The following is a 27,082-nucleotide window of genomic DNA, read 5'->3' on the forward strand; positions in this document are numbered from 1 at the left end:
GATACCGTTATATTGTAGATCTATGATCTGTTTAACTAGGAATATGCCATCAGAAAAAAATGTATTCTCAATCCATTTTATTACAGCATGGATTCAATACAGTGGTTTTATACAAACCTAGGCTTTTTACATTGCCTATCAAAATGGTATAGACTCAAAATGTACAACCTTTTGTCATCACAGCATGATATTTGCATTTACAAATGTGTTGAGACAGTTTATAACTTAACTGGCACGCATGTTGCCTGTAGACTTGGTTATGTCTAGGTCACAAAACCCTGCAGCATTTACTGTACAGAATACTGCAGGAAACCAACACAACAGTGGATATTTCTATATCAAAATCTTGAACCTCTCTATAAAAAAAAAACAAACAAAAAAAACAAGGTGGGTTCTTGTGATGACCTTGAAGTCAAGGTGATTAGTGTGCAAGCATGAAGACAGTGGTAGGAAGGAAATAGCAGCCAGCCTGTTACTTCAGTTATGGAAAGTAGAGATTGAGAATTACAGGACCAATCTGGCTAGAAGACTGACTATCTTAATCTGTGTGCTCTGGATTTGATTGAGATTCTACCTCAAAAAAAAAAAAAAAAGTGGGCGAATGCCTGAATATTTTTTAGTTGTATTATGCTTTTATTTAACTATTATCATGAATCTAATTCATTGTGGTCTAACATGTTGTACAGTATACAAGTGTATGTGTGTGTATAAAACTATTATTGTTATTATTATAAGCTAGGATCTGTTCTTACAGAAATTTAAGAAATGTGCATGAGGACTTCTTGGGAGTCAGCAGAGGCTCCCAGGTTGGTGGGTTAACTGGGTGGCCTGTGGTAAATTTTATGCCTGGAGACGCAAAGGCAGCCAGGATATCAGTCACTAGCAATGTAGGACAGCCAAGTCCCCTTTAAACTTTTTCACTTTTTTAGGATTCTCTGAAACACTTTAGTTTTCTTCTTTCTTACCAGCAAAGATTATTTTAGGTTTCATAACAGTAAATAAAAATCACGATGAGATGGGAATAAAAGCCAAGCAGAAAAATAAAGGAAAGCAAAAGTTGAAATTTCTCTATAAGACTATCAAATCTCATTTTTCTTCTGCACACTTGTACATACGTTTGCACACACACACACCAGAGATTTTCAAAACACTGTTTTGCAGGAAGGACTACACTATGTTTTAAATTTAGAATTCAGTCTGGACATAAATGCCCTGTGGAATACTCACTGAGGTATTTTGGCAATAGAACTTCTAATCCTCCCTAAAAGCTTGCTTAGGGTCCATTGGTGAAACACTTCTCTCAAATATCATGGGTCTTGTATAGCTGACAGTCACTTGTTTTTCATTCAAAGTGTTTTCTTTCCAGGATACAAGCTAGGAATTTGTCAATCTGTACTAGAAGACATAAATTCTTTATTGTATATAAATGAAGCATAGATCCATTTGTGCTATATCTGTAGCTCATCTGTAGCTCTTGTGTAGAAAACGTGAGACTCGCTAACAATGATGACACAGAAAAACCCTGTGTAAATAGGATGGATGCCCTCTGAGAACTTCTCAGAAATTCTTCATATTTACTTTGTCATGTTGAGGTCCATTTGCAAACCTAAGAGCATGGTACAATTATGTGTGTTAGGCGGTGGTGGGGGTATTTATTTCCAGAATTTATAGGACAGAATGTGGAGTTTACAGTCAGAGTCAGGATCATTCTCAAATATAGCCTCAACCAGTTGGACAACTTAGAGCAAAGTTTTATATTACATGAGCTCATTTGCAATATCCGGGAATAGATAGGCTTGGTAGCCAGCTGTTCCCTGTTTAGTCTCTGAGTCATTTAGCTAAAGTTTAAGGACAAGTGTTTTAGGGAAAGTAGGGTGAGAAGCTGAACAGGAGTGTAGCACATGAAGATCTCTGTTATCTTTCAACTTTGTTTTATTTTTACAAAAAGCATTACAAATCAAAACCCCATGTTATCCTGTACTTGATAGACAACTTATGAGATAAAATTTCAGTTCTAGAATAATTCAAGCTTACAAATTATACTCATATCTCACAGTGATCATACTGTTCCAGATAGGTCTGTAACGACTCGGTCATCTTTTATCTTATTACTTCATCCCACCTTCCCTGTAGGTAATCAAGAAGCTCTAGTCAATCAACAGAGGGTGACTATATTGACAATCTCCAGTTGTGAATTTTAAAGGTCATGCCTAGAATGGAGCATGTGTCCCAGTCCATTTCTACTTAGAATACTGGCATACTTACTTTTAGTAAGCCACATAATTTATGCTTTCCTTGGGGCCTTCTTCTGTGTGGTGGTTATCCTTAATTGTAAATTTGACACAACCAACTGCCCATAGGGAAGACTGTTTTAGTGAGGAGTTACCTAATTTGTGCTGCCCTGTGGAAATGTCTGTCAGAGATGGGTTAATTTAATTGATGTGGTAAAATACAGGCTAGTCTGGGTAGCAAAATTCCTAGGCTAGGAATTTAAAAGTGAAGAAATGAAGCAGAGCACAAGCAGACAAGCAAGCAGCATGGTTGCATCCATTCCTCTCTGCTCTTGACTTTGAATGTGATCAGCTGCTTCAAGCCATTGCTCCAGTGACCCCTCTATGATGGACTGTAACTTAGAATACTAGGGCAATAAACTCTTTTCTTACAAAGTTGCTTTTTGTTAGGATATTTTATTAGATGAAATAAAATGTACTGGAATATCCTGTGTGGTTCATGATTGCTTGCCTACCCAGGACACATACATTCTTTTCTAGCTCAGCTCTAACCCCTCTAAGAGCACTTTCTGCAGAGCACACTCAGGAAACTTGCATGGAAAAGAAATAAAAAATAAAAGGTTCTGACTATAATCTAACAGAGGATACTGAACTTGAAGTGAATAAAAAGATTGGAAATAGTTGCTTAGCATCTCTTCATAAAACAACAGAAAGGTAAGATAAAAAAGCAGGTTTATAAAACTGGGCTAATAAAATTCCTAGGTAAGTACAAAGCTTGTTTTGCAGCATAAAGATCTATGTTTGGCATCTAGAAATTTGTAAATAGTTTTGTTGTGCCCTTGGGAGATCAGTGTTTGGGAAACAGAGACAGGAGGATACCTTGGATTTACTGTTGAGTCAGTTAGGCTAAATAATGAAAGTCTTCCATCACAAAAAAATAAAAATAAAAATATATTAAATTAAAATAAAAAAACTGAATGATATCTGAATAATGAGATTGTCTTCTGGTCTCCATATATTCATGCACACTTCTGCATGCACACATTTGTACATGCACTCATAGAAATCTATACCACATGTATGAAAATTTTCACATAGACAAATGTGAAAACACTCACCTATACATATGAATTTATAGCAAGCATTCCATAAATTTTATACAAAACTTCCTAGTCAACCCAGGTGTAGTATTAAAGGGCTACCGTCTGAGGTCTCAAGAGTCTTGATCGGGAGTATTTTCAGTTTAGCTTGAGCTACAAAGCAAGACCATGACTCTAAAAAATCAACAAGTAAAACCAAGAGCAACAAAAATGTAATTAATTTTCTATTTTATATCCCGTGACCTCTGTTATTAAGGTAATTACCATTGATCTGTAACTCAAGATTTTAATCTATGAAACAGAGAATGAACCAAGCAAAAGGCAATGTGTTGTTTGCTTCTGAGTGAACAGCTTGTGTGGAAGTTATGTGAAGGGGAAGACTAGAGTCCTTTCTCTATAGTGATCCCTCAAGGCTTGTGGTGGAGGGTTTCTCATTGTATGTCACATCTAACGGAAGTGGCATGGTCTTCGGTCAGCTTTCTCACTGCATGCTGATTATAACACCATTGTGAGGTCATTGAGTAAGCTCTGTCCTTTCATTTCTAGAAGTGATCTGCAAGTTGAATGACTTATTGAGCAATGATGGATCTGTTCTCAGCACCAAGTATTCTTTATTAGTGAGACGCATTCCCTCTAAGGTGACAGGAATCACATGACTCTGGTTGTTTGCGGGGCAGTGGGTGTGGAGGAATAAAGGGAGTAGGAGAAAACCCACATCCTGCCAGAGTTCTGGTGCTCTGGGCAGGGGGACACAGGACTGCCGCATGTGTTCCACTTGGCCCCGGGTGGGTGTCTGGCTGTGTGAAGTCAATGGTCCTAGATCAGCAGGTGATGGACAATCCTAGGTACCAGGTTCTCAGCCTTGGGCATCCCAGACACCTCTGGACATCAAGGAAGAACAAAGAACTGAATGGGGGTCCTTGGGGCGGCTCAGTCAGCCCCAGGGGCCAAAGGGAGGAGAGGGCAGCTGGGAGAGGGGCACTGAGTGGTTCCCACATGGGCGAGAGTTTGTGGCTGGAGTGCAGGAAGGCCTTCTAGTGGGAGGTTAGACACAGCTTGATAGGAGAAAGCCTATCCCATCGTTCAAACACAGCAGGCCTTGATGAACAAAGACAGTCTATGGTTTCAGAGCTTTATTGTTGAAAGACAGGGGGAAGGAGAGAAGATAGAAAGAGAGAGTCTGGCCATGGACAAGTGGAGGGGAGAGGGAGGGAAGGTGGCTAGAGATGAAAGTAAGAAATGTGAGAGCTTAAAGAGAGCAAGGAGGGGTAAAGCAGCTTCTTTTATAGTGGGCTGGGCTATCAGGTAACTGTGGAGAGGAGCATACCTGGCTATAGTCAGGTAACTGGAAGTGGAGTCTAGTCAGAATGCCAGAAGCTTGGGATATTGTCTGTGTGACTGATAGTATCACAACTCTCCTGTAGGGACTGGGGGGCTGTAACTTTGACAGGAGAGAGTGGTCCAGGAGACATGATCGAACACCTTCAGTCCCACATAGTTGGGAATCATCACCCATTGAATGCCCCGGATTTCAAGACCTATGCTCAACTGGAGACCAGGGTGTCTGTGAGCAGCCCACTGCCCCACAGTTGTTGAGAGGCAGTGAGCTGACATGGAAGCCAGCTTAGGCAAAATCAGACGAAGCTAGGAGCAGGTACTGGCCTGAATGAAGACAGTAGAACTCTTTCTCTCTGACTTTTATATTTATTTCCTTCTAATGTTTTTACTTTTAAAATTCTTGTTTTTTTTTTTGTGTGTGTGTGTGTGTGTGTGTGTGTGTGTGTGTCAGTGTGTGTGTGTGAGAGAGATATATGTGCAGCTGTATGTGAAAGTATGCACATACATGCTCACATGCACTAGCTAGAATATGGCTTTAGGTGTCCTGGCTGTCAATGTCTACTTTCTCTTTGAGAACCTGAGTCTGGAGCTAGGACAGAAATCCTTTTTTCTCTTTTCCCCATAGTGTTTGTGACACTAGATGATAGGAAGGTATCTTAATCTTTTATATGGGTGCTGAGAAAATTAGGGTTCTTATGTTAGCATAGGTTACACTTACCCCAAGCCATATCTGTAGCTTCAAGGTTTGGCTTTTCTAATGTATAAATGAATATTAATAAATGTATATACATCTAACGCATGAAGTGGATATTTATGTAGCATGGTGATGACTTGTGTGTGTGGTTACTATGCTGTTCTTCCCTGTAGTTCTTTCCAAAGTTGAAACTCCATAGATCTGTAGTGAGTGGGTAATCCTGTATGTAACATTCCTAAGCTGTATCCGGTACACTATATATATATAGTATTAATGGTAGGCATTATACAAAGCATTATACAAATTATACAAAGCAGTGAGGTGGGTTTCACAAGGTGACCATTCCGTCAGTAGTAATGTAATTCCTAACTTTATATCTGCAGCTCCATGAAGAAGTAGCATTATTGCCCATTTTTCTCTGCTAATTTAAGACAGTCTTCTCCTTCCTTATATTTTGGTGCCTTGTGGTCTGAACTTATGCAGAAAGTTTTTGTGAATTGTATTTTACTTTTTGAGACAGGGTCTCATGTAGCCTCAGGCTGCCCTCAAGCTTGCTACATATCTAAAAATGGTGTTAAACTTCTGATCCTCTGCGTCTATCTCCCAGTGCTGTTATTATAGGTAATTAACATAATGCTAGTTTAAGCGGTTCTGGGAATGGAAGCCATGGCTGTGCACATGCAAACCAGGTACTCTTCTTATTGAGCCACATTTCTATTACTCCCTGTATAAGTTTGAAATGAATGTGTGGATGAAAATTGTAGCTACATATAAGAGACTTCTTTGTTATTGTAATTTTGCATTAACATACAAAAAAAGGAGTGTATCATTTTTATTGTTTACCTTGATGTCTGATTTCAGAATGATGAGATGTGAAAATATAAAGTCCTTCATTAGTTCTAAAGGAGTCAATATTAAGTTATAGAGTGCTTAAAGTATTCCTGCGTCATGTTTAGTACTCATTTTTAATTGCATATTTCATTTTATGAAATAAGATCTGTTTTCTAGGCTTGAAAATACTATTAGGCTCAAGCAATTCTCCTGCCTCAGCCTCCTAAGTCACTGGAACTACCTGGGTATCCAGTCAAACTTCTTTTTATAAAGATTTACACTTGCAAGTGGGAAGAAAAACATATGTGTGAAGGTGTGGAGGTCAGAAGTCAAACTAGTGTTGTTGGTTTTTTTCCTTAGAAGATGTCCACATAGTTTTTCAAGGCAGGGTCTCTCACTAGGACTTGGAGTACATCATTTGACTTGGCTGCCTGCCATCAAGTCCAAGGGATCTTCCTACATCTAACACCTCACTGTAGGATTACAGTCATGCATCAAACCCCAAATTTTGGCATCACTTTCTAAAAAAAAGCCACAGTTGCTCTTTCTGGCTCTCTTCACCTTCTACCCAGTGGCCCTGCTTATGTTTCTGACATTGAGGAGGCACATTTGCCAAATATCTGTGAGACCCTAGCATGTGCTGACCCCATAACAAATGGCAACCAGTAGATAAAGCAAATCAAACTACTTTGGTAACATATGTTCTCCATACCATACAGCAAAGCAGCAATGAAAAGTAGGACAGTAGTGGCTCAGTACTACAGCTTGTTTAACATCTTTAACACGAGAAAATCAGTATTAGAGAGAAAAGGGGAAAGGGCCTACTTCTGTAGACTGACAGAAAGAAAATATTTAAGAAGAAAATAATTTATCAAGGCTCTCTTTTTAAAATGGTTTTCTTAGGTGTCATATCTGCACTGATGAGAGATGCCTTGGGAGAATGGAGGACAGAGTTCCTCATGGCTGCTTCTCTGTAAATTACAGTCCCTGGAAACACAAAGTTTAAGATGACAAAAGGATGAGAAAACTAAGATAGGCATAGCATCTGGCAATAGTTGGGACTTACTGTCATTAGGGGATGCTGCATGATCTTCAGCACCTGGGACATAAAAGCAACAATCTGTGGCCTGCCACCCTTTATCAGTGTTATTTGTGTGTATGCATACCTATGCACGTTTCTTTGTATATGGATACAAATGCATATGTATGTATGTAGCGGACAAAGCATAAACTCAAGTTTTGTTCTTCAAGATACGTCTATATGTATTGCTATTTTATTTTGAATCAGGTTCCCTTGTTATCCTGGAACTCACCAAATAGGTTGGTCACAAAACTTCAGGGATTGGCCTTCTTGCTGTTACATTTGTAAACCAACACTTTCTGTTTGCTTGCTTATTTGTTTGTTTTATGTGAATTTTGGAAATCATCCTGGAGTCCTTATGCTTGCAAGGCAGCATCACTATAAGCCAGGCTCTGTTGACTGCTTCCCCTCCATTATACTGTGATTCTGTTGTGTTTTTGTTCATTTGAAATAATTCTTCATTAAGTTATTGAAGAGGAAAATGGAATTGCTTTGTAAATTTTAAATAACTTTTACTTATTTTTATGTGTGTATATGTGCATGTGTTTGTGTTGGGGTGAGGGAGGGCGTCTACTTGTCTGTATGTGTACCATGTATTCATGAGTACCTATAAAGTCCAGAAGAGTGTCAGACACTCTGGCACTGGAGACAAGGATCATTGCAAGCTGTGCATTGTGAATACTGGGAACCAAACCTAGGACCTCTGCACAGCCGTGCATGCTCTCAGTAGCTGTGCCTTCCTTCCAGTCCAAACTGAATCTTTTCTGAGGAACTTTTCAGTGCAGTGTTTTTAGTCTGATGTCACCTTGGAAATTGTGATTTTTTTTTTCCAGAATGCTGTCAAACTTGGTGGCTGCCAATTAAAGTGCGCAGAGGAACACTGTCATTGGAACAATGTCCACTGACATTCATCTCAGAGCAGCACCAACATAAAGTACATTTACATTCACACTACCAATAAGCTGCACTTCATTTAGATATGGACCACTAAAATGAGTTTTTCTCCCCTATGTTTTCACACTCATGTTTTAGCCATAGCACATGAATAACATTGTTTACTATGCATTTCATAGACTGACTTACTGCATTGTAGAATGCCAGAATGTCCTGTTATATGACAGGCATTTTGTACAGAAAGCCCTCCATTTGTATGTATAAGGGTTGCTACAGAATGCCATTGATAGCTGGTTTCAAGGGAGACAATAAAGTGTATATAATAGCATTGCAAATGTAAATGAGCAAAATACCTAATAAAAAATGGAAAAAAAAAGATTTAAGCAGAGTTGAAGCTCAAAGTAATTACCAATCTTGGTACTTTCCATATCACCATGAGTCAACTAGATGGCGTGATACCTTCATCGTACTCTATGAAAAACATATCATCAGCTCCAGGGATCTGATGATGGTTTGTAGTCCAGGAACCGGAGCCCACTACACCTTCTGACACTTTCATTTTTTTCTAATATTGAAGCATGGCATTTTACCATGTCTTTTGAGCTCTGTTTGTGTCTTCAGACACCAAAAGCTCTGTTAATGCCAATATAATTCCTGAATAGTCTTTAACTGACTTTTGTGGTTCTCATTAACTTTAATATCACTTTTCTTTTCTTTGTTGACAGAAGGTCCAGTTAAGTTCTCAAAAATCCAGTGCAGTCAGGGTTACTTAAATAAATGGCTGCTAGATAAAATGCATCAGAAGCATGTACTTAGTTCCCAGCATTAATTTGATTTTATTTATGTCTACAGACAGTTTGTATAGATCTGTATTGGATTGCAATCATGTGGGAAATCCTCTGTCACCCAGGATACCACAAGGAAGAAGAGACACAAAATTGAAACATTTTTAATTTCTTTTATTTTTTGAGATTATAATTACATCATTTATCTTGTTGCTTTCCTCCCTCCAAGCCATCCCATATACCTTCTTTGCTTTTTTTCAAATCCTTAGCCTCTTTTGAAAATAATTATTGCTACACACATTCTTGTATAGGTATATAGAGCAATGTAAGAATAATAATAGACATGCTAAGAATTAAAACTTTTTTAACTCTTAAAAATATGTTTTGTGAAGCAGGAGATACAGGTTACTCGGTGAAAAGCTCATTATATTACCATGAGCAATTGAGTTCTAATTCCCTGGGCCTACTGAAAAGAGTCAGGCATGATAGTATGAACTTGTAATCCCAGTGCTTAGGAGGTAGATCCAAGTGCATCTCTTGGCCTCACTGGCCAAGCAGTCTAGCCAAATTAATGAGCTTCAGGTTCAATCTCAAAAACAATTGTGCACAGTCTACCAAGATTTTTAGAGGGTTAAGATGCTTGCCCACAAGTCTTACAATCTGGGTTCAATGCCCAGTATCCCTGAGATGGAAGGAGATAATCAACCCAATCAAGTTTTCACTGATTTCATGTGGAGTCCATGGCATATGCATACCAAATTTAAAAGTTCATGAAAACAGTAAGGAGAATGATGAAGGAAGAGACCTGAAGTCAATCTCTATCCGCTATATGCACGCATGAAAGTGTAGACACGTATGCACACACAGGGTCACACACACACACACACACACACACACACACACATTCTGAGTTACATATATGTTTCCATAGTTTTGAAGGAGAAATATAAATGGCAAAGCAGCAAGGCTATAGCTCTGACCTTGGTACTTGAAAAGATGAGGTCTAAATAAAACTATTTTGCCATCTGAATACTATCATTATCTTTAATGAGAGAGACATCACAAGGATGTTGCAAATTGTATGTTAGGCAATAAATTATCTTCCAGAACTGTACTCAGACTATTTTCCTCAGATATGAAAACACAGATCTATCTGCTCTGCCTGGTCACAATACACATCTGCTCCATTTTTGGAAAAAAATATATATATGCATATATATATATATATATATATATATATATATATATATAGCCTGAAGAGCCTTGATGTGTCTGCCATTGTCCTTTATGCTGAAGAGTGCAGCTCTTTTCATGAACTACTGATAGAATCCATTCAACAGCAATGCAGAGTTTACTGATTGGTGTTTTTAATAGAGAGAAATATCCAAAGCATCTTTAGGGGATAAAACTGAAATCTCTTTCTTGCTAGAGACATTCCATTGTCTCCTCTTCTAAGAATTGATAGAGTTGGACTGGCCTAGCTATGGAACTAAGCCTTACCAAGGCAGGTTTTTAAGCTATGCTAGAGAGATAAAAGGGGGAATTGTTTCTTTATTTGAATACTCTCCTTTCTAGAATGCACACTCCCTAGTGAAATTGCTGTGAGTTGTTCTGAGGGTTTTCTGGGCCAGTGGGAATTTTTGTTTTCTGAGTAATAAATGCTTCCTCTTTCTTTTCTTCTGCCTTTCTCTATTGGATATTGGCCAAAACTTCATCATGTTCTTCCTGGTGCCCAGGTTTCTCTTTCTTTTTCTGAAGCCCTTCCCACCATATGGCCACCTGTCACCATGTGGCTAACATCCATATCTGCTTACCTGGAGCAGAATGGTTTTTCCCCCTTTATCTTCTCCATTCTACTTTTCTGAGCAACTACAGAGACTTTCAGTTTTGCCTGCCTTGGGGATTTCCTTTTAAACTCTAATAAAATTCTCCTCAAACTTCCCATTAAGTCTATTCTTAAATTACTCTAATAATGAGGCAGAGAATCCAATAAAGGAATATTGATTTCCCTAGTATCATCTGGTGACCACAAAGAGATTCCTCCAAATTTTCACTAGTATTTGATGTGTGCCAGCTAACCGGTATGCTTGTATGTCCAATTACATGTGCATATGGATGGCTATCAATTTTGGATATCTTATGTTGTCACTCTCCACTTTCTTTTTGAGGTAGGGATTCTCACTGAACCTGGAGCTCCCCAATTTAGTTGAGATTGTGCGCATGCACAGCTCTGTATATGGGTTCTAGCAATAAGGGTCAGGTCCTTAGGCCTATATGGAAAGCCCTCTACTTACAGCCATCTCCCAAGCCCTACCAAAATTGCCCTTTGATTTTCTTTTAGGCAGGTCTTTTCTCCACAGAAAGATTTGCTACAATTCTATATATTGCTTCCTGCTTCTGTGCCCTCTATCTGATTTAAGACTGTATATTAATATTTTGTGATATTAATGTTTGTTTTCCATTTTATCATTAACTTCTATTTTCTTTTTCATTCATTTATTAAAAGCTTGGGTAGCCATTTTATTTTACTGTTTATGAATTTGAATCACTGTTAATATCTTTGCTTCTTCAACTTTATATAAAAAAACAAAAACAAACAAACTACCAAGTCTTCTTTCCCTACCGAACATTTATGCATTCCACTTTTAAATATCCAAGTCTACGATTCATTTGTAATTTGATCTCGGTGTTGACTGTATGAATGGGTCCAGGGTTGCCTTCTTCTTCATGTCTTCCTCATGATCCTAATCATCAACATGATTCAACATAAGGGCTCAGAAAGAGAATGAATTTCATGGTGGCCCAGCTCATAAGGGTTCTACTGGAAACAGGAATTGTGTGAAGTATCCCAGCGAAAGGACATTTATTCCTTCTATGTCCTTAGTTTGTTTTAAGGTCAACTCAGTCCCAAGGCCAAGTAACTGACCTTTCCCAACTACAATGTTTAGTTCCACCTAGGCCAGATGTTCTATTCTCCTATTTTGTTTTGTTTTTGTTTGTTTGTTTTGTTTTGTTTTTTTCCTTTAGGAAATAAGGGTGTACTATGTAGCACTTACTGGTATGCAGTTCACTTTGTAGAACACAGTGACCTCAAACTTACAGAGATCTTCTTGTTTTCCATTAAAGAGCCTTCACTACTACACAAATACCCTTTCTGAAGAGGAGCTGGTGTCTCTGGCATATGGCAAAAAATGAGCCTACCCAACAGCACCAAGCCACATTTGGCTTTTAAACAAGAAAGAAACCTCCACTTTGGAGGTTGGCGTCTTTTTACACTAAACATCTTGGGGAACTTTTATTTCCTGTCAGAAAATCAAACAAAATCTGATAACTATGCTATGCCCTATGCTTTGTCCTGTTCTCACAAGACAATATAAGAGCATTTTTGTGCAGTCCCAGTCTCATGCCCCATGTCCTTTGAGACATGCTAAATTAAATGCATGCAGGCAAAGGGATGTTGCAGACATTAGGCATGTTTGACCTATTTTGACACAACTCAATTAATGATTTAACAATAATTTAAACACATTATAGCCAAGAAGGAATTAAACATGCAAGGAAACAAACCCCCAAACAAATACAAAAACATTGAAAAAATCAAATAAACAACAAGAGAATAAGAGGAAAAACAAAACAAAAATCCAAGCACAGGAAGTAAGAGAAAGAACATGTTGAAGGGTTTAGAGTGCATAGATGAAGAAAGAGACAAAGTAGCAGATCTGCAGTGCTGAAACCTAATACAGGAATAGCAGAATCTGGAGCTGGGGAGATGGTTTGATAGATCAAAGGGCTTTTGGCATGAAGGCCTGACTTCTCATCCTCAGGATCCACAAAAAAGCCAGAAAGTGCTTCTACAGTATACTTTCACAGTCCAGCTAGCCTACGGCATATGCAGTGGTAAAACAACAAGGCGTCCTGGATGAAAAAAGGAGGAAGATGATAACAGACACCTGACATTGTCCTTTCACCTCCATATGCACACCCGAGCATACTGTGCTGGCTAGATTTTGCCAACTTGACACAACCCAGAGTTGTCTCAGAGACTGAAACCTCAATTGATAAAATGCCTCTTTAGGACTGAGCTGTAGGCAAGCATGTAGTCCTATTTTTTGAGTAATGACTGAACTTGGCAGACAATTGTAGTTTATGTTTTCTAATGGCAGCTGGGTGGTACTAAATGGCATAATAAAGTATCCAGAACATGCCATGAGGAGGGTTCTAGTAAACTATACCCTTTCATAGCCTGTGCATCAGTTCCTAACTCCAGGTTCCTGCCTTGAGATCCTGCCCTCACTTCCGTGGATGGTGGACTACAAGCTCAAGATGAAACAATCCTTTTTCTTCCAAAATTGCTTTTGTCTAGGTGTTTTAGAAGAGGAATAAAAATCCTAAAACATGGAGCACTCCTCTGTGAAAAATGCAAACACATACATTACACACACACACACAAAGTATATTCTAAGAAAGAACAAATATTTATATTATAAAATTATCCCAAGCATAAAAACTGAAGCTGGCATCCAGTTCTGTCAGTGGAGTTGAAGATATAAGTTTTATGAAAAACATACTTCTGTCAGAAAACACGAAGTTGATTACCAATCCCTCTTCACCGTGAAGATTGCTCACACATGTGGCATGCAATAGAGGATCCCAAGGTCTCCCAGGTAGGACTTTCCCATTAAAATCTCTCCTGGGGAATCCAGGGGCTTTGACCTCAGGGAGAAATCCAGGAGCTACAAGGATAGTGACCACTGCCATTTAATAATCTAATTGTGGCATCTATGCTTGCAGCCTACTCGTCTTTTCCATTGTGGCCTGTATCCATTTGAACTATATGCCAGACACAGGCCTTCTTCCTTCCTTTAAGTTATTTTGTGCAGTATTTTGTCACAGCGATGAGAAAATTAATGAAGACAAACATGAATACCTGAATACCAGCAAGTGTCCATCATGGAAATTACATTACGGTTGACTAACAAGAGTACAGTCATTTTCCTGAGGTACCACAGGTACTAAGTTGAAGCAAGACTACAAGAAAATTACCCAGTTTATTTTTAGGCTTCATGTTCTTTGTGAAATATTTACAAGTTATATGTAGTGTGTGTGTGTGTGTGTGCCTGTGTGTGTTTGTGTATGTGTTTTCACTGACTACACATATGTGATTGTGTGTTTGCCACATAATTAATGTGTAGGTCAGAGGAAAACATGTAATAGTTTGTTCTCTTCTTCTACTCATGCCATCACCCTTGGCAGAAAATGCCTTCACTCACTGAGCATCACATTGATGCAGTAGTAGTAACAATATATAAAACTTACTGTGTTTACTGTGTGGCATGCATGTCGTGACACTCTTATATACCTCTGCTTCAAAACATCTGTCTGAATATCAGAGCGATTTCCATAAATATAAATATATAACCTTGAGTTTACTCCAAAGTATAAAACGATCCACTTCTCTCACTCATTAGAACCTGACTGGTAGTAAATTATTGAAAGCTCTTCTTGCACTTGATCATTGTGAGTGGTCGATTCATTAGTCATAGGTGCTGAAGTCACCTAAGGTGACAAGCTTTACTCTATCTTAAAACAATGGTGGGAGCCACTAAACTATTTAAAGCATGGCCAGATGGCATAATTCAATGTACACATGCTACTCAGAACTATAGGACTTTGTGTGAAGTATCAGATATTAATTTTTATGACTAAATTGGTTAATGTGTATTTTTAAAAGGTTTTATTGTTTCTTTGTGAATTTCACATCATGTACCACAGTCCCCCTCATGTCTCTCACCCCTTGTAACAACTCTTCACCCTTGTAACCTCCCTTCAAATAGGGAGAAAAAAATCTCATTGTGGAAGCTGTAGTGTGACATAGTGTGTCCCACAGTATACCCTATTTTCCACACTTAATGGTTTGCAAATGTTCATTGCAATGATTCTTTGGTTATGGACAAGACCTCTGGCTTCTGTTATACTGTCAATACTGGATCCTCATGGATACTCCTCTCAGATATTTTATTATTGTCCTGTATCACGGAGATCTTGTAGGTTTGGATCTGTAAGACCAACCCTTCATGCACTCCAGCAGTTCATCAATTGTCTAGATGTTGGTGTGGGCCAAATCAAAGCCTTAGATCTTGGCCTATTGTTATCACAGCATCTCAGTCCACCAGCTTGTCACCACCCATGTCACTGGAGCAAGCTCTTTTTCCCTGCACCAGTTGGCCCATTCAATGCCACAGCTGGCAAGGGACAGAGCTAGCTTTTCCACTCCCATGCACTCTTTTCTCTGCCACCTGCTGATGCATGGCAATCACACTTACAACACCTTTAGGGACATCATCAATATGTCACTTAAGCCATCTCCTTTACATTCTTCCAATTCTGTTAGTATTGGTTCAATGAGATTAATTATTATCAAGTCTACAACTTGGATAAAATTCCGAACTCTGAACTGTGTAACAACTGTGACCTGTTTCTGCTCATCTGTGACACACAAAGGCCTCTGTGCCTGCTATGGGCTATAAGCACAGGGACACATATTAATGGTAAAAGCATACTTGTTGACATACATCTGTAAATTAGTAAGCAATTATTAGGTGAAGATGGATTGATCCTATATCTAATATTGTATCAGTTACTTTTCTAAGCTTGGGATATATAAATGTAAGAGAGTGTCTCAGCGCTGGCAGGTGTCTCAGTTGTTTAACTGCTTGCTTTGAAAGCATGAGAATATGGAATGATACCCAGAACATATGAAAGCCAGGTAGGTTATGCACACTTGTAATCTTCAAGCCAAGGAGGTAGAGAGAGGGAAATCCTTAAAGCTAATTGGCTGGCCAGCCTATCCAAGTAGGCGAGGACAAAACAAGACTGTGACTAATAATATTAACACCTTTTGAAATCAACTATTGACTCCTCACACACAAGCACACAAATACATGTACACATGTGTCTGCCAAGATGGTGTTTTCATATTTTATTGCTAAAAAGTTATAACATCATATGTATATTTTACCTCCATTTACCAACCTGTTGAGCCCTGGAGTCATTTGATAGATTTCATGAGTCAGTGTCACATGGCACAGATCTGTGGTTCTTAGAGGTTTTTCACTACAGAGAAGATAGACCAGTATGCCAATGATTCTATCTTAGTGTACTATGTGGACACATGAGGACATACATGCATAATGAAAATTAAAAATAAAAATCAGAGACAGAGTTTAGGGTACCAAGAAGTATAAAAGAATGATAATAAAGTAAGGGCATGTGATGGTTAGCTTTAACTGTCAATTTAACACAACCCAAAATCACCTGAGATGCGAGACTCACTGAGGGGGTTTTCAATAGTCAGCTGGCCTGAGGACATGTTTGTAGGGGATTGTTTTATGTTATTTGGTGTGAGGAGACCCAGCCCACTGTAGGTGACATCATTCTCTAAACCGGCATTCATTATTTAGTTAGGTTTCCATTGCTGTAATAAATACCCTGAGGGAAGAGTTTATTTCAGCTTACCATTGTAGTTTGTCATGAAGGGAAATCAGAGCAGGAAACTCAAGACATGGTCCTGGAGGCCGAACCTGAAGGGGGGCAAGAGAAGAATACTGCTTACTGGCTTACTCTCATGGCTTGAGCATCCTGCTCTCTAATGCCACATAGGTCAATTGTCTCAGGAGTGGCATTGTTTCCAGAGATCTAGAATCTGTCATATCAGTCAGTCAGTAAATAAAATGCCCTGTACAGTTCTTTATACTCCAGTTGGTTGGGGGCATTTTCTCCACTGAGGTTCCTTTTTCATAAACAACACTAGCTTGGATCCAGTTGATATAAACTCAGCCAAACTAATTTCTGAACTACTTGAGTAGAGAAACCAAGCAGAGTATAAGCAATCCAGGTGGCAAATGTGCATGTGTTTATTAGTGGCTGTGCATGTGATGTGATTATCTACCTCAGGTTTCTGCAACTGTCCTTTTTCTACAGTGATGGACTGTAACTTAAAACTGTGAGCTAATATAAGCCTTTCTCCTTTCAGTTGCTTTTTTTGTCAGGGTATTCTGAACAGCAACAAAAGTGAAACTGAAATAGTGTAAAAGTCTGCCAAGTATCACAACACCGAGCTATAAAGTCTCTTGTGGGTATATGGGAAAGAAAGGAAGAAATATGAGAAGTGGGCTAAAGTATGAGCCTCTGACTCTTGTGGAGGGATATTAAGAATCAAGTGGAGTTTGCCTTTTTCTCTTTTCAGCCATCTATGAGCAATCCTGTGAGGTGTATAGACACAGAGGGCACACAGCTGGGTTCTTCTATGTTGACTCTGATGGCAGTGGGCCACTGGGACCCCTTCAGGTGTACTGCAATATTACTGGTAAGAGCCATGTTTTCTAAGCATGCTTAACCTGGGTGATTGGTGGTATGAGCTGAAAGAGAAGTTTTGGAAAGGCATAATGAGTGTTTAAAAAAACACAGGACAACTTCATGGGGGAAAGAATGCTAGTTTGAAAAGTAATAGAAATTAGCTTGATTATTGTGAAGATAAAGAGTAGAGAGATCTTGGTGGTCAGGACACTATTCCCTGAAGAAGGAATTAATTACCAACTGTTCTCTGTAAGGCTTGCCAATAACTGCTTCATTGTTAAAACTCAGCAACTCAAGAAAGGGAGATGGAAAACAAAACAAATAAACACAAAAAACAATTTATGAATTGAGTGGGAAGTCCTGATTCACAAAAGGGAACTCCAATGTGGTTCATGGATGGTTCTAGGGACTGTGTATCTCACTTAGTCCTGCCCTCTTGTGTGTCAATATTTCATCAGTGAAATGGGGAGATGACTACACTCCAAGACGCTGTGAGTACACAAAGATGGACTCAAGGCTTCATCTGCATATGCAGCAGAGGATAGCCTTGTTGGACATCAATGAGAGGAGAGGCCCTTGGTCTTGTGAAGGCTGGATGCCCCAGTGTAGAGGAATGCTAGGACAGGGAACCAGGAGTGGGTAAGGTAGTGAACAGGGGGAGGAAAGATGGGATGGGGGGTGGGAATGGAGGGGGAATGAGGAAAGGGGATACAATTTTTTAAAAATTAAAAAACTGAATATGATTGAATATCATTAATTGGGATATATCTATGTACCTCTCCCACTCCCGCTCCCTCTCTGTCTCTCTCTGTATCTCTGTCTCTCTCTGTCTGTCTCACACACACTCACACACACATACACACACACACACACACACACACACACACACACACACACACAAACACACACACAGAGGCATGCAGTTAATTTCAAGCCTGGTCTTCAACGATGCAAGATGTCCTGAATAGTGGAGTAGGAAAGTCAGACCTCTCATATGTCATTGAGCATTTGTGCCCTGGGCTCCTATTGTGAGGCAGAATTTCTATAGAACTCAGTCTAGCCAGATAGTGGTCAAGGCACAGAAATTGCACCATGGATGTTCATGTGGCAGTGAACTCAGGAACAAGGCCATGAGATGCTATAGATGAAATGCAGTGGAACCAATGCAAGAAGTGATGACAAGGCATGTTCCTCATTTTTCCAACTGAATGCAAAGTCCCAGACACTGACTGCAGAAAGTGCTAGTTATTTTAGTTTTCATAATACTTCATACAGTGAATAGTGTCTATATGTTAGTTACTTTGTAGTTGCCTTTGAGCAGGAATAGAAATTGTGTTGCTTGCTGTTCTTGGTTGTTTATACATAGTTCTCTTCAATAACCTATTCTAGGACTGAGCTTCTCAAAGTGTTTTGATTCTTTTAAAAAACATAACTCTCACCAAGCTTCTTAATTCTCGGCTAACTTGGAGAATTCTAATTCCCTAAATGCACTTGTCTTAATCTTTATAAGATATTTAGATGCAAGTTACCCCTTGTTCACGTTTTTCAAAACATAGGTGTTTTAGCTAAAGGAAAAGGCAAAAGATACAGACATACTGCTGAATATGAGCTATGACATGTTTCAGGAGTTGTGGGATGGCTGCTACCTACTGAATACAGACATTTCATTAAGGAATTTGAATTGGAATATACAAATATTGGTTAATTATAAGCAAATAACTTTAAAAGATTCTCCATCTTATATGTAAGAGAAAGAATATGAGGAATCCATGATTTAAGGTGATCTGACTTCTTACAGGTGATCCCTTTCCTATGTGATTGAGCCAGATCACATAATATCACAGAGATATTAAGTTTCACCCAGATCAGAGATTCTATTCTATTGACTAGAAGCTTTTTCATGATGGGTTTTACTACTACCCTAATACTGAGTTGATAATTTAGATGGTCATAGATAAGAATTTCCACAATGATGGACAAGGAGGAGCCCTTATTTTGGGAATCTTAAATCTTTCCCACTATTGGAATTACCTGACTTCTGATGCTTTGAAATATATAGAAAAGTCATTCAGAAAGTGTCACCTACAAAATGTGACCTGACCAACAAAGTTTACACAGTCAGGTGAATGTCCCAGACTCACCATTCACCCAGTCTAATTTAATTAGCACATTGCAGAGCAAGTTTGAAACTTCAGAGCTTACTTCCAATAATGGAATTTCTCCATCAAGGCCATATCTCCTAAACCTATTCAAATACTGCCACATTATTACCAACTGGGACCAAACTATTAACTTCCAGAGCCTATGTAGATATTCTTATTCAAATCACCATATCACAGAAGCAAGAGGGACCATAAGTTTGGATTCAGAATATATATGAGCATGGTGGCATGCATTTGCAATCCCAGTGCTGAGCAGGGATTACATTGCTGATGCAACGACATGTTATTGAACATTAAGAGGAAGGGGCTTACTGAAAAGTCTATAGGTCATCTAGGTACTATACATGAGTCATCTTAAGGGAGTTCTCATGGAATCCTGGGATGTAATTCTTACAAGACTGTTTTCATGAATGACAAAGAGTAACCTTTCAGTCTCCTTGGATTTCTGTATCAGGAAATAATACTTCCCCTTTACATGTGCTTCCTCCTCTGAAATCCTCCACCTTTGCCAGAGTGTGCTGCTTGATATTCAGCCTCCTAACCTATGATCTTATGTAAAGCTCTTCACATCCAACCCACCCTCAGGCATCTCATTTAAATGATGGAGAAGAGACTAATACAAAGTGTGACAAATGTTTGGATTTACTTTGACACCTTCTATAACCATTCCAGTGTACTGAACCTAGTGAAACCACTGCCAAGTTCAACCATCATTTCTCCCTTTTGAAATCCTTTATTCTGCATTACTTTAGGTGATGTATCTCAGACTAAGACCCTTCCACTTTAAATCTATAACAATTTGGAGCTGTGAAAATATGCTTAGTGAATACATGCTTAGTATTCAGTCTAAACTGGTTATGAGTCATTCTGAGGATTTACAACTTCTGCTCTAAGCCCAGGAGTAAAAGATGCTCCTCTCTTCCTCATTTTCTTCCTGCACTTTATTCATGACCTAGCTTTTTCCAGAGCCTTTTCATCTTCAAATATGGGAGAGAAAATATCTTTCGGGATTTTAATGGAGTTTAAATTAAATGCATGAGGATTATAGCCATACTACCTTGGACAAGTCATTTAGCCACCCTCTATTTGGTTTTCTTGTTAGAAAGTAAAGGTTACAAAAGTGATTGGTGTTCAAGATTAATGTGAACATCTCCCTATATATATATCCTAGCAGAGCTACTTCCCTCATTAATGTGACAAAATGCACACAAAGCAACTTAAGAAAGGCAGGGTTCATTTTGACTCATGGTTTTAAGATACAGATCATCATGGTGGGAAGAACATGGCAGCAAGAACAGGAGGCACCTGGATACATTGTATCTATAGTCAGGTAGCAGAGAGAGATTGATGCTGATATTCCTCTTACTTTATCCTTTCTATTCACTCTTAGACCCAAGCCCATATAATAGTGCTACCCACATTTAAGGTGTGTTTTTTTTTTCACCTGTGTTAATCTCAGTCTTAAAAGTCCCTCAAAGGTGCGCCCTGTGGTCTTAGGTGATTTTAGTGACTGGCAAGTTTACAATTTCTCTTAAGCCTGATACACATGAAATTCCAATTCTTCTAAACCAGACAGTCTTGAAACAGTGATCTGAAGCTATGTAGTGGTTGTAGATTTAAACTTCACTTACTCTCCCAGTTGTTCACATGATTGAAAGCTATATATCCACTCTCAACAAAAGAGATAAAACAATAAGATCACCTGTTCTAAATAGCCATGTTATTTTCAAGGCTCTAGGAGTCTGGAGAGGATCTTTCTGGGAAAAACTTTGCATGATGAAACACAACTAGAATGAGAATCTCTGACTACATTCCTTGGAACACAGCTTGCAGTCACTTTGTGCACTTTTGGAATATTTCCCTTAGAACTCAGTTTGTAGTCAGAATTTTTTAACATTAGGAGACACTGGTCCACCTATTAAAATATATTTACTTACCAGCTGTACAATTTTTTCCCTTGATTCAGTCAATTGCATATATATGTGCAAAGATATTTGTGTAGGGTCACTTATAAAATGCATTCCCTTCCAAATCAATATGTCATTTTCACATGTTTAGGGTGATAGACAATAATTACAGGGAATTAACAGAAAAGTAGATGAATTTCTAAATCAAAACTTGGTTTACATTGTCAAATAGTTCCTATCCATTTCCAAGACACCTTTGTAGCTTCCCAATCTTGCATTCTGGGAGCTATGATGCTATGATTCTCTCTGATTGGCAGCAGCTGCTGCTTTCATTAAAACATATCAAAGCATGCATAATGGAGTAGGTAGAGGATTGTGATTGAGGTCTCTTCAATATTTCTTGCCATAATTGCACAGCATAATTGAGGCAATAGATTATCATTCCAGCTATTTACAGCAAGGAAGAATTGTGCCCACATGGTTGGGCCTCCATTGTTAGAGTTGACTCCTGAGTTTACAGCAATGTTTGTGAATTACTCACTCCTGTCTGTTTAAGGTGAATGAAAGTCATTGACTACATAAGAAGAAGACACTCATGGACACTTTTCCTCACACTTTGAGTGTGATTTCAGTGTTGGACAAATGTATTAAAGAGCAAAGTTAGAATTTACTTGTTTGTGTCATGGTATTTGTAATACACTTTTGTGCTGGCATTTTCCATCTGACATCACCCCAAAGCAATCTACTTCCAACATACCCACAGACACACACTAATGTATATGTGCTGTCATTTAAGAATGCACATAACTTTTGTGACTGAGTTATTAGTGAAGTCTAGTATGGATAAACCCAGTCAAAAATTTACCTTCTGCTTGCACCTATAGAAAATCATTACAGTTCCCTTTTTAGGATCTTTGGTTAATGGTTTTGCAACATCTTGGAATGTGTCATAAGTTGCAGATGCCTGCTTTCTATCTCAGAAGTGATTAACTCATGTCATTTGAAAAGTGGAAGAGTTATTTTTGCAGTTTTGACATCAGAAAGGACTTAAGAGCATTCCTATGTAAAAGCTTAATAATTAGTATTATAAATTTAGGAATTCTTAAAGGATCATCATTAAAATTTAAGAAATTTCCTACTTCTCTGTATAGTATCACTACAAGACATTTTTTGTTCTACAGAAATCTGCTCAAATGTGTAGTGTAGGCTAATACCTTGTGATTGTTATATACATTTAATAACAGGAAAAACATCCATGGCAAGAATCTATCTTCAAATGGAATTCTCCATGGCCTAAAGGAGCAAATCATTGTAAAATTTAATCCATGGCAGAAGCACCTCTGGACACCTGCTAGCTTTTAGCTTCTCCTTGATGGCTCCTCACACAGACCCCAGCATGAGGACTTATTTTCACTTTCCAGGTGGTTTTTATTTTTACATGACTTTCTATCCTGCTTCACTTTTCTCAGTATATCCACCCTCCCTGAATGGAAGATAGGTATCTTCATGGGCAGTGAGCTTGGTTCATCTTCGGAGCAATTTCAAAGCCAGCTTCCTGGTGGAGAATCACTAATAGATCATGCATGTGGTGTGATTCACTTGCAGTTTAATTGCTTGGAATAATGCTAGCTGCTTGTTTCTTCTTTATATATTCCCAACTTGTATTGTGCCTTACATTTCAGAGGGTCAGTTTGATTTCTGTAATAAACTGTTTGCCAAAGAGTTCAGAATCCACCATCTGCCAGTTAGAAGAATCAGCTTTTTATGTATCATGCTCTTACCTGCAAGAAATGTGAACCGCCCAGGGCTTCAGAAGGCTGCTATCTTAAGCTAAGGCTCACAGTGGGTATTAACTCCATGTGTAGAAGCCTCTGCATTGAAGTGGTCTCTCATGACTAGAAGCAGATGGCATAATCTCCTTATAAATTAAGCCATTAAACAAAACTACTAAGTCATAAAGCTGTGGCATTACCCTGAAATTAAAGCACTGTCACCTTCAAATTGCCAAGAATTTTAACAGCCACTTAGAGAAATTCCTTTCACATCCACTTAGCATGACCTATTGAGTCAAACCACACTCAAATGAGAAGCGGTATCCCATCCCAAGTTCAAGAAATTTTCATGCACTGGACTTGCAGTTCTTTCATGCTTCTCCTCTGTACTAACCCACAAATTTCTCAAATTCTTTATTAATCTCTCATTTATTAATCTATTTGTCCAGTCCATTTATTTGCTTCCTAATATATTTTTGATATGCTTAGTTATATATGCATTATTCAATTATGTAGACATTAATTCATGCAAATTACACTCTAGTGCTGACTGCTTGTCACCAAAGTTCACACAGTGAATAAATCTATTTTTGTCTTTAAGAAACTCATAAATAAAAATAAATTAAATATTTAAATTAAATTGGCTGTTTATAAAAATTATTTATTGTATTATGTGTCTTTCTGTTTCTGTGTCTATGTCTGTGACTCTGTCTATGTGTGTATGGCTGCATGTGGAGTCCAGAGGTCATCCTTAAATGTTTTTCCTTTGGTGCCACCTACCTTTGTTTTTGAACAAAGAAACCAAGTTTCTCTTTGGCGCTATTTTCACAAATTCAGGTGAACTCACTGGCCACAGGAGCCAGAGACTGTCCTGCCTGTTTCAACCTAGCACCAGCATGCTTGCTTTTCTTATTAGTTTGGAACTCTGGTCTTTGTACTGACTGGGAAAGCACTTTACCAAAGGAGCTATCTCCCAAAACCTTAGATTATTTTGTGAGTTTCTCAATAAATTATGTACTTATTAATTTTTATTTACTTGCTTCCTTATTTATTTTTATGGGTGAGGTTTTTATGCTTTATTCCTTCTATCAATTATGCAAAAGTTAATCTAGACAAATTATATTTTAATATTGACCGAGCTGATCACCACACTCACAAAGTAAATAAATCTATTTTTTTTTCCTCAAAAGAATGTTTTTGAAAGAAAACAGGTGCAGTGCATACATATTTTAGACTTGATGTGGAAAATATTTTGGGAAACCATTGATGGCACAGAAATACAACACAGGATTTATAAATTGAGGAAAGCTGTACAAGGGGACCAAGGTGTCTTTGAGTAGATGCCCTTTGAGCTATATTTTGTGTGTATGTGTGAGTGAGGGTTTGTGTGGATATGATAAATGTGTGTATGGTGTTTGCATATACATGTATGTTAACATATGTTCCGATAAGTATACACAGAAATCAGAAAAAGACAGCAGGTGTTAAAGGGCCTCTCTTGACCTTGGAAATTTATTGATGATTAAAAAGCCCCAACCTCCCCCCTCCCCCACCATGACTCTGCCCTCCACAACGCAGGGGTTATAGCACAGGTAGATATGCAAAGTTTTTGTGTGGGTAATGAGGATTTAAAGTAAGGTCCTCAGCTTGACCAGTAGGTATTGTTTACCCAACTGAGCCATGTCCCCAACCTCTGAGCTGGCTTTGTAGTAGAAACAGCTGTTAGTTACAGTGCAGCAACTAACCTGAGGTGCCATCCTCTGCATTTCACAGTGGAGATGGCACTGGTACCTATCACCTGTGTGAAGAATATGAATTCTCTCTGTTTTAGTGAGGAAGGCACAGAAATCTCACGCATTAAACATCTCGCTTAGAGTTTAATTTACCACTGAAATTTTCAGGTTGTGAAATTGAAGCCTAAGAGCTCAGGTTCACAGCAAATCTGAGGCATGGAGGGGTCCCTGTGCCCTAATATGCCACACTGAGCTTGCATAGTTCCTTCTATGTGTCACTAGACCATCAGAAAGGACTGCAAAGAGGAGAGGTCTACTCCAATGCCCACTGAACATTCCTCAACACCACTTTCCTCTTCTGAAAGATGGTTGTGCGCAAACCTCCTTCCAAGGTTTCTGAGGGGTAAAAGAAAGGAATATAAAATTGAGGTTCTCAGTGTCCAATTATCTATAAAACACGAGCTGAGAAGAGAGTTTAAAATGGCATTGTCTAGCTCTGTTTCTGGTGCTGTTTGTTCAGTAAGTGTGACCAGAAGTGAGTCAGAAATACTATGTTTAGCATGCTATAATGCTTAATGTTGACTGTCAGCTTATCATTCTAGAAGCATCTAGAAAAGAAACATTGGGAATGTCTATGTGAGTTTTCTAGATTGTGTTAACTAAGTTGGAAAGACCCCTTGCTAAAGTAAATGCGCCACTTGATGACCTGGGGTTCTGGATGAGTACAAAGAAGCAAAAGGACTGAGAACCTATCAGTACTCATCTTTCTGCTTCTTGACATTGATGGTATGATGCGATCAGCTTTCTTAAGCTCCTGCTGTCATGAATTCTCCCCAACACAGTTTATAGCCTTGAGCTTTGAGAGAAAATATAGCCTTTGTTCTTTAATCTGCTTTTGATTTTTTTCCTATCAAAAATGAAGAGAGTAATTTCTACACACATCTGTAGACATTTGAATGTATTTCTTCAAAGCAATCAGCTGAGTCTTGAGCATGTAGTAAGGCCCATATTTTATTCATCTTTCTATAGCCAAGAGGACCTGTCTTAAGCCTGCATAAAGGGCTTTCATGGCTAGACATATATAGTACTTTTCTGTGCAGATATTTTGCATTTCCCTGGTTTTAGGGACAGGGGAACCAACAAAGATCAAACAACATGCTACCTCTGTCCTATTAATTGACAACATTCATGCGCAAAGTCCCATGTGTATCAAGAATAAAATCATCCAGCCCTGTAAGCAGTTTCGTTAAGTCACTTTTATTTACTTCATATACATATGTATATGTTTTCTAGCTGTGAAATACTGCCTATGTACTTAATATCATCTATAATGCTCAACTTCCTCATGGATATAAACAAGAGTAATAATTCTTATTTCAATGACTGTATGCACAGGGTAAGTAAAATTAAATGAGGGAATGGATGAGATGCTCCTGGTTCAGCATCTGGCATTCTCTGAGCATTTCTGCAGTAGTGTCACATCTGTCTGTAAGTACACTTGCTTCTAAGACCCAATAAGATAGTGAAATGTGAACCTAGGCATAGCAAGTTCATAGCCTTTTGTACAATCTGTCTTGGAAATGTAGTAGTGCCCATAGATGTGGCCACCACCATTGCTGCCATCGAGATAAAATGTCAGCACACCATGCTACTCAAGGTATTCATAATGCTTAGTGAATGATGATGGTTATGTTGACTGTCATTTTGTCACAACTTAAAATCTTGGGGACAAGTCTCTGATCATTTCTGGGAAAAAACTTTCCAGATTGTATTGAATTATGTTTAAAAAAAAAAAAAAACCCACCCTAAGTATTAGTGAGACCATTCCCTGATTTGGGGTCTTGGACTGAATACAAAGAGTCAAGGGAACTGAGCATCCAAATTTCCCTCTTTCTGCTTCCTGATTGTATATACAGTGTGACCAACTGCCTCAACCTCCTGCCTCCACGACTTTCTGGCCAATATGGTATACACTCAACTAAGGTTCATTGTGCCATGTGTATGCCAAGCCACACAACCATGACTGCTGATGGCTCTAGTGAACCACAATTTGACCTGCCGTTTTCCAAGGTTTTTGGTATTCTGGTTTGTGAGTGAGACCTGAATCTCTGAAATCAGGGTTACATTGCTGCCCTAATGAAGACATACACAGAAATGGACCTCAGTTCCTAAACAATGAGGAAGCAACAATGAGGAAGA

General features: G+C 38.6%; 1 protein-coding gene across 4 annotated transcripts in view; it reads left to right on the forward strand.

Moving 5' to 3' along the window:
- The window catches only part of Cntnap5a (contactin associated protein-like 5A), a 902,587-nt gene that overhangs the window by 557,517 nt on the left and 317,988 nt on the right, over positions 1-27,082 (forward strand). For all 4 annotated transcript variants that reach the window (NM_001371013.1, NM_001077425.2, XM_006529775.4 and 1 more), the window contains one exon: positions 17,200-17,319. In NM_001371013.1, the coding sequence (NP_001357942.1) occupies positions 17,200-17,319 (120 nt within the window). The remainder of the gene's footprint in view (positions 1-17,199; positions 17,320-27,082) is intronic.

This window comes from Mus musculus, chromosome 1, assembly GCF_000001635.26.
Source record: "Mus musculus strain C57BL/6J chromosome 1, GRCm38.p6 C57BL/6J".
In the NCBI taxonomy this organism is placed as follows: Eukaryota; Metazoa; Chordata; class Mammalia; order Rodentia; family Muridae; genus Mus; species Mus musculus.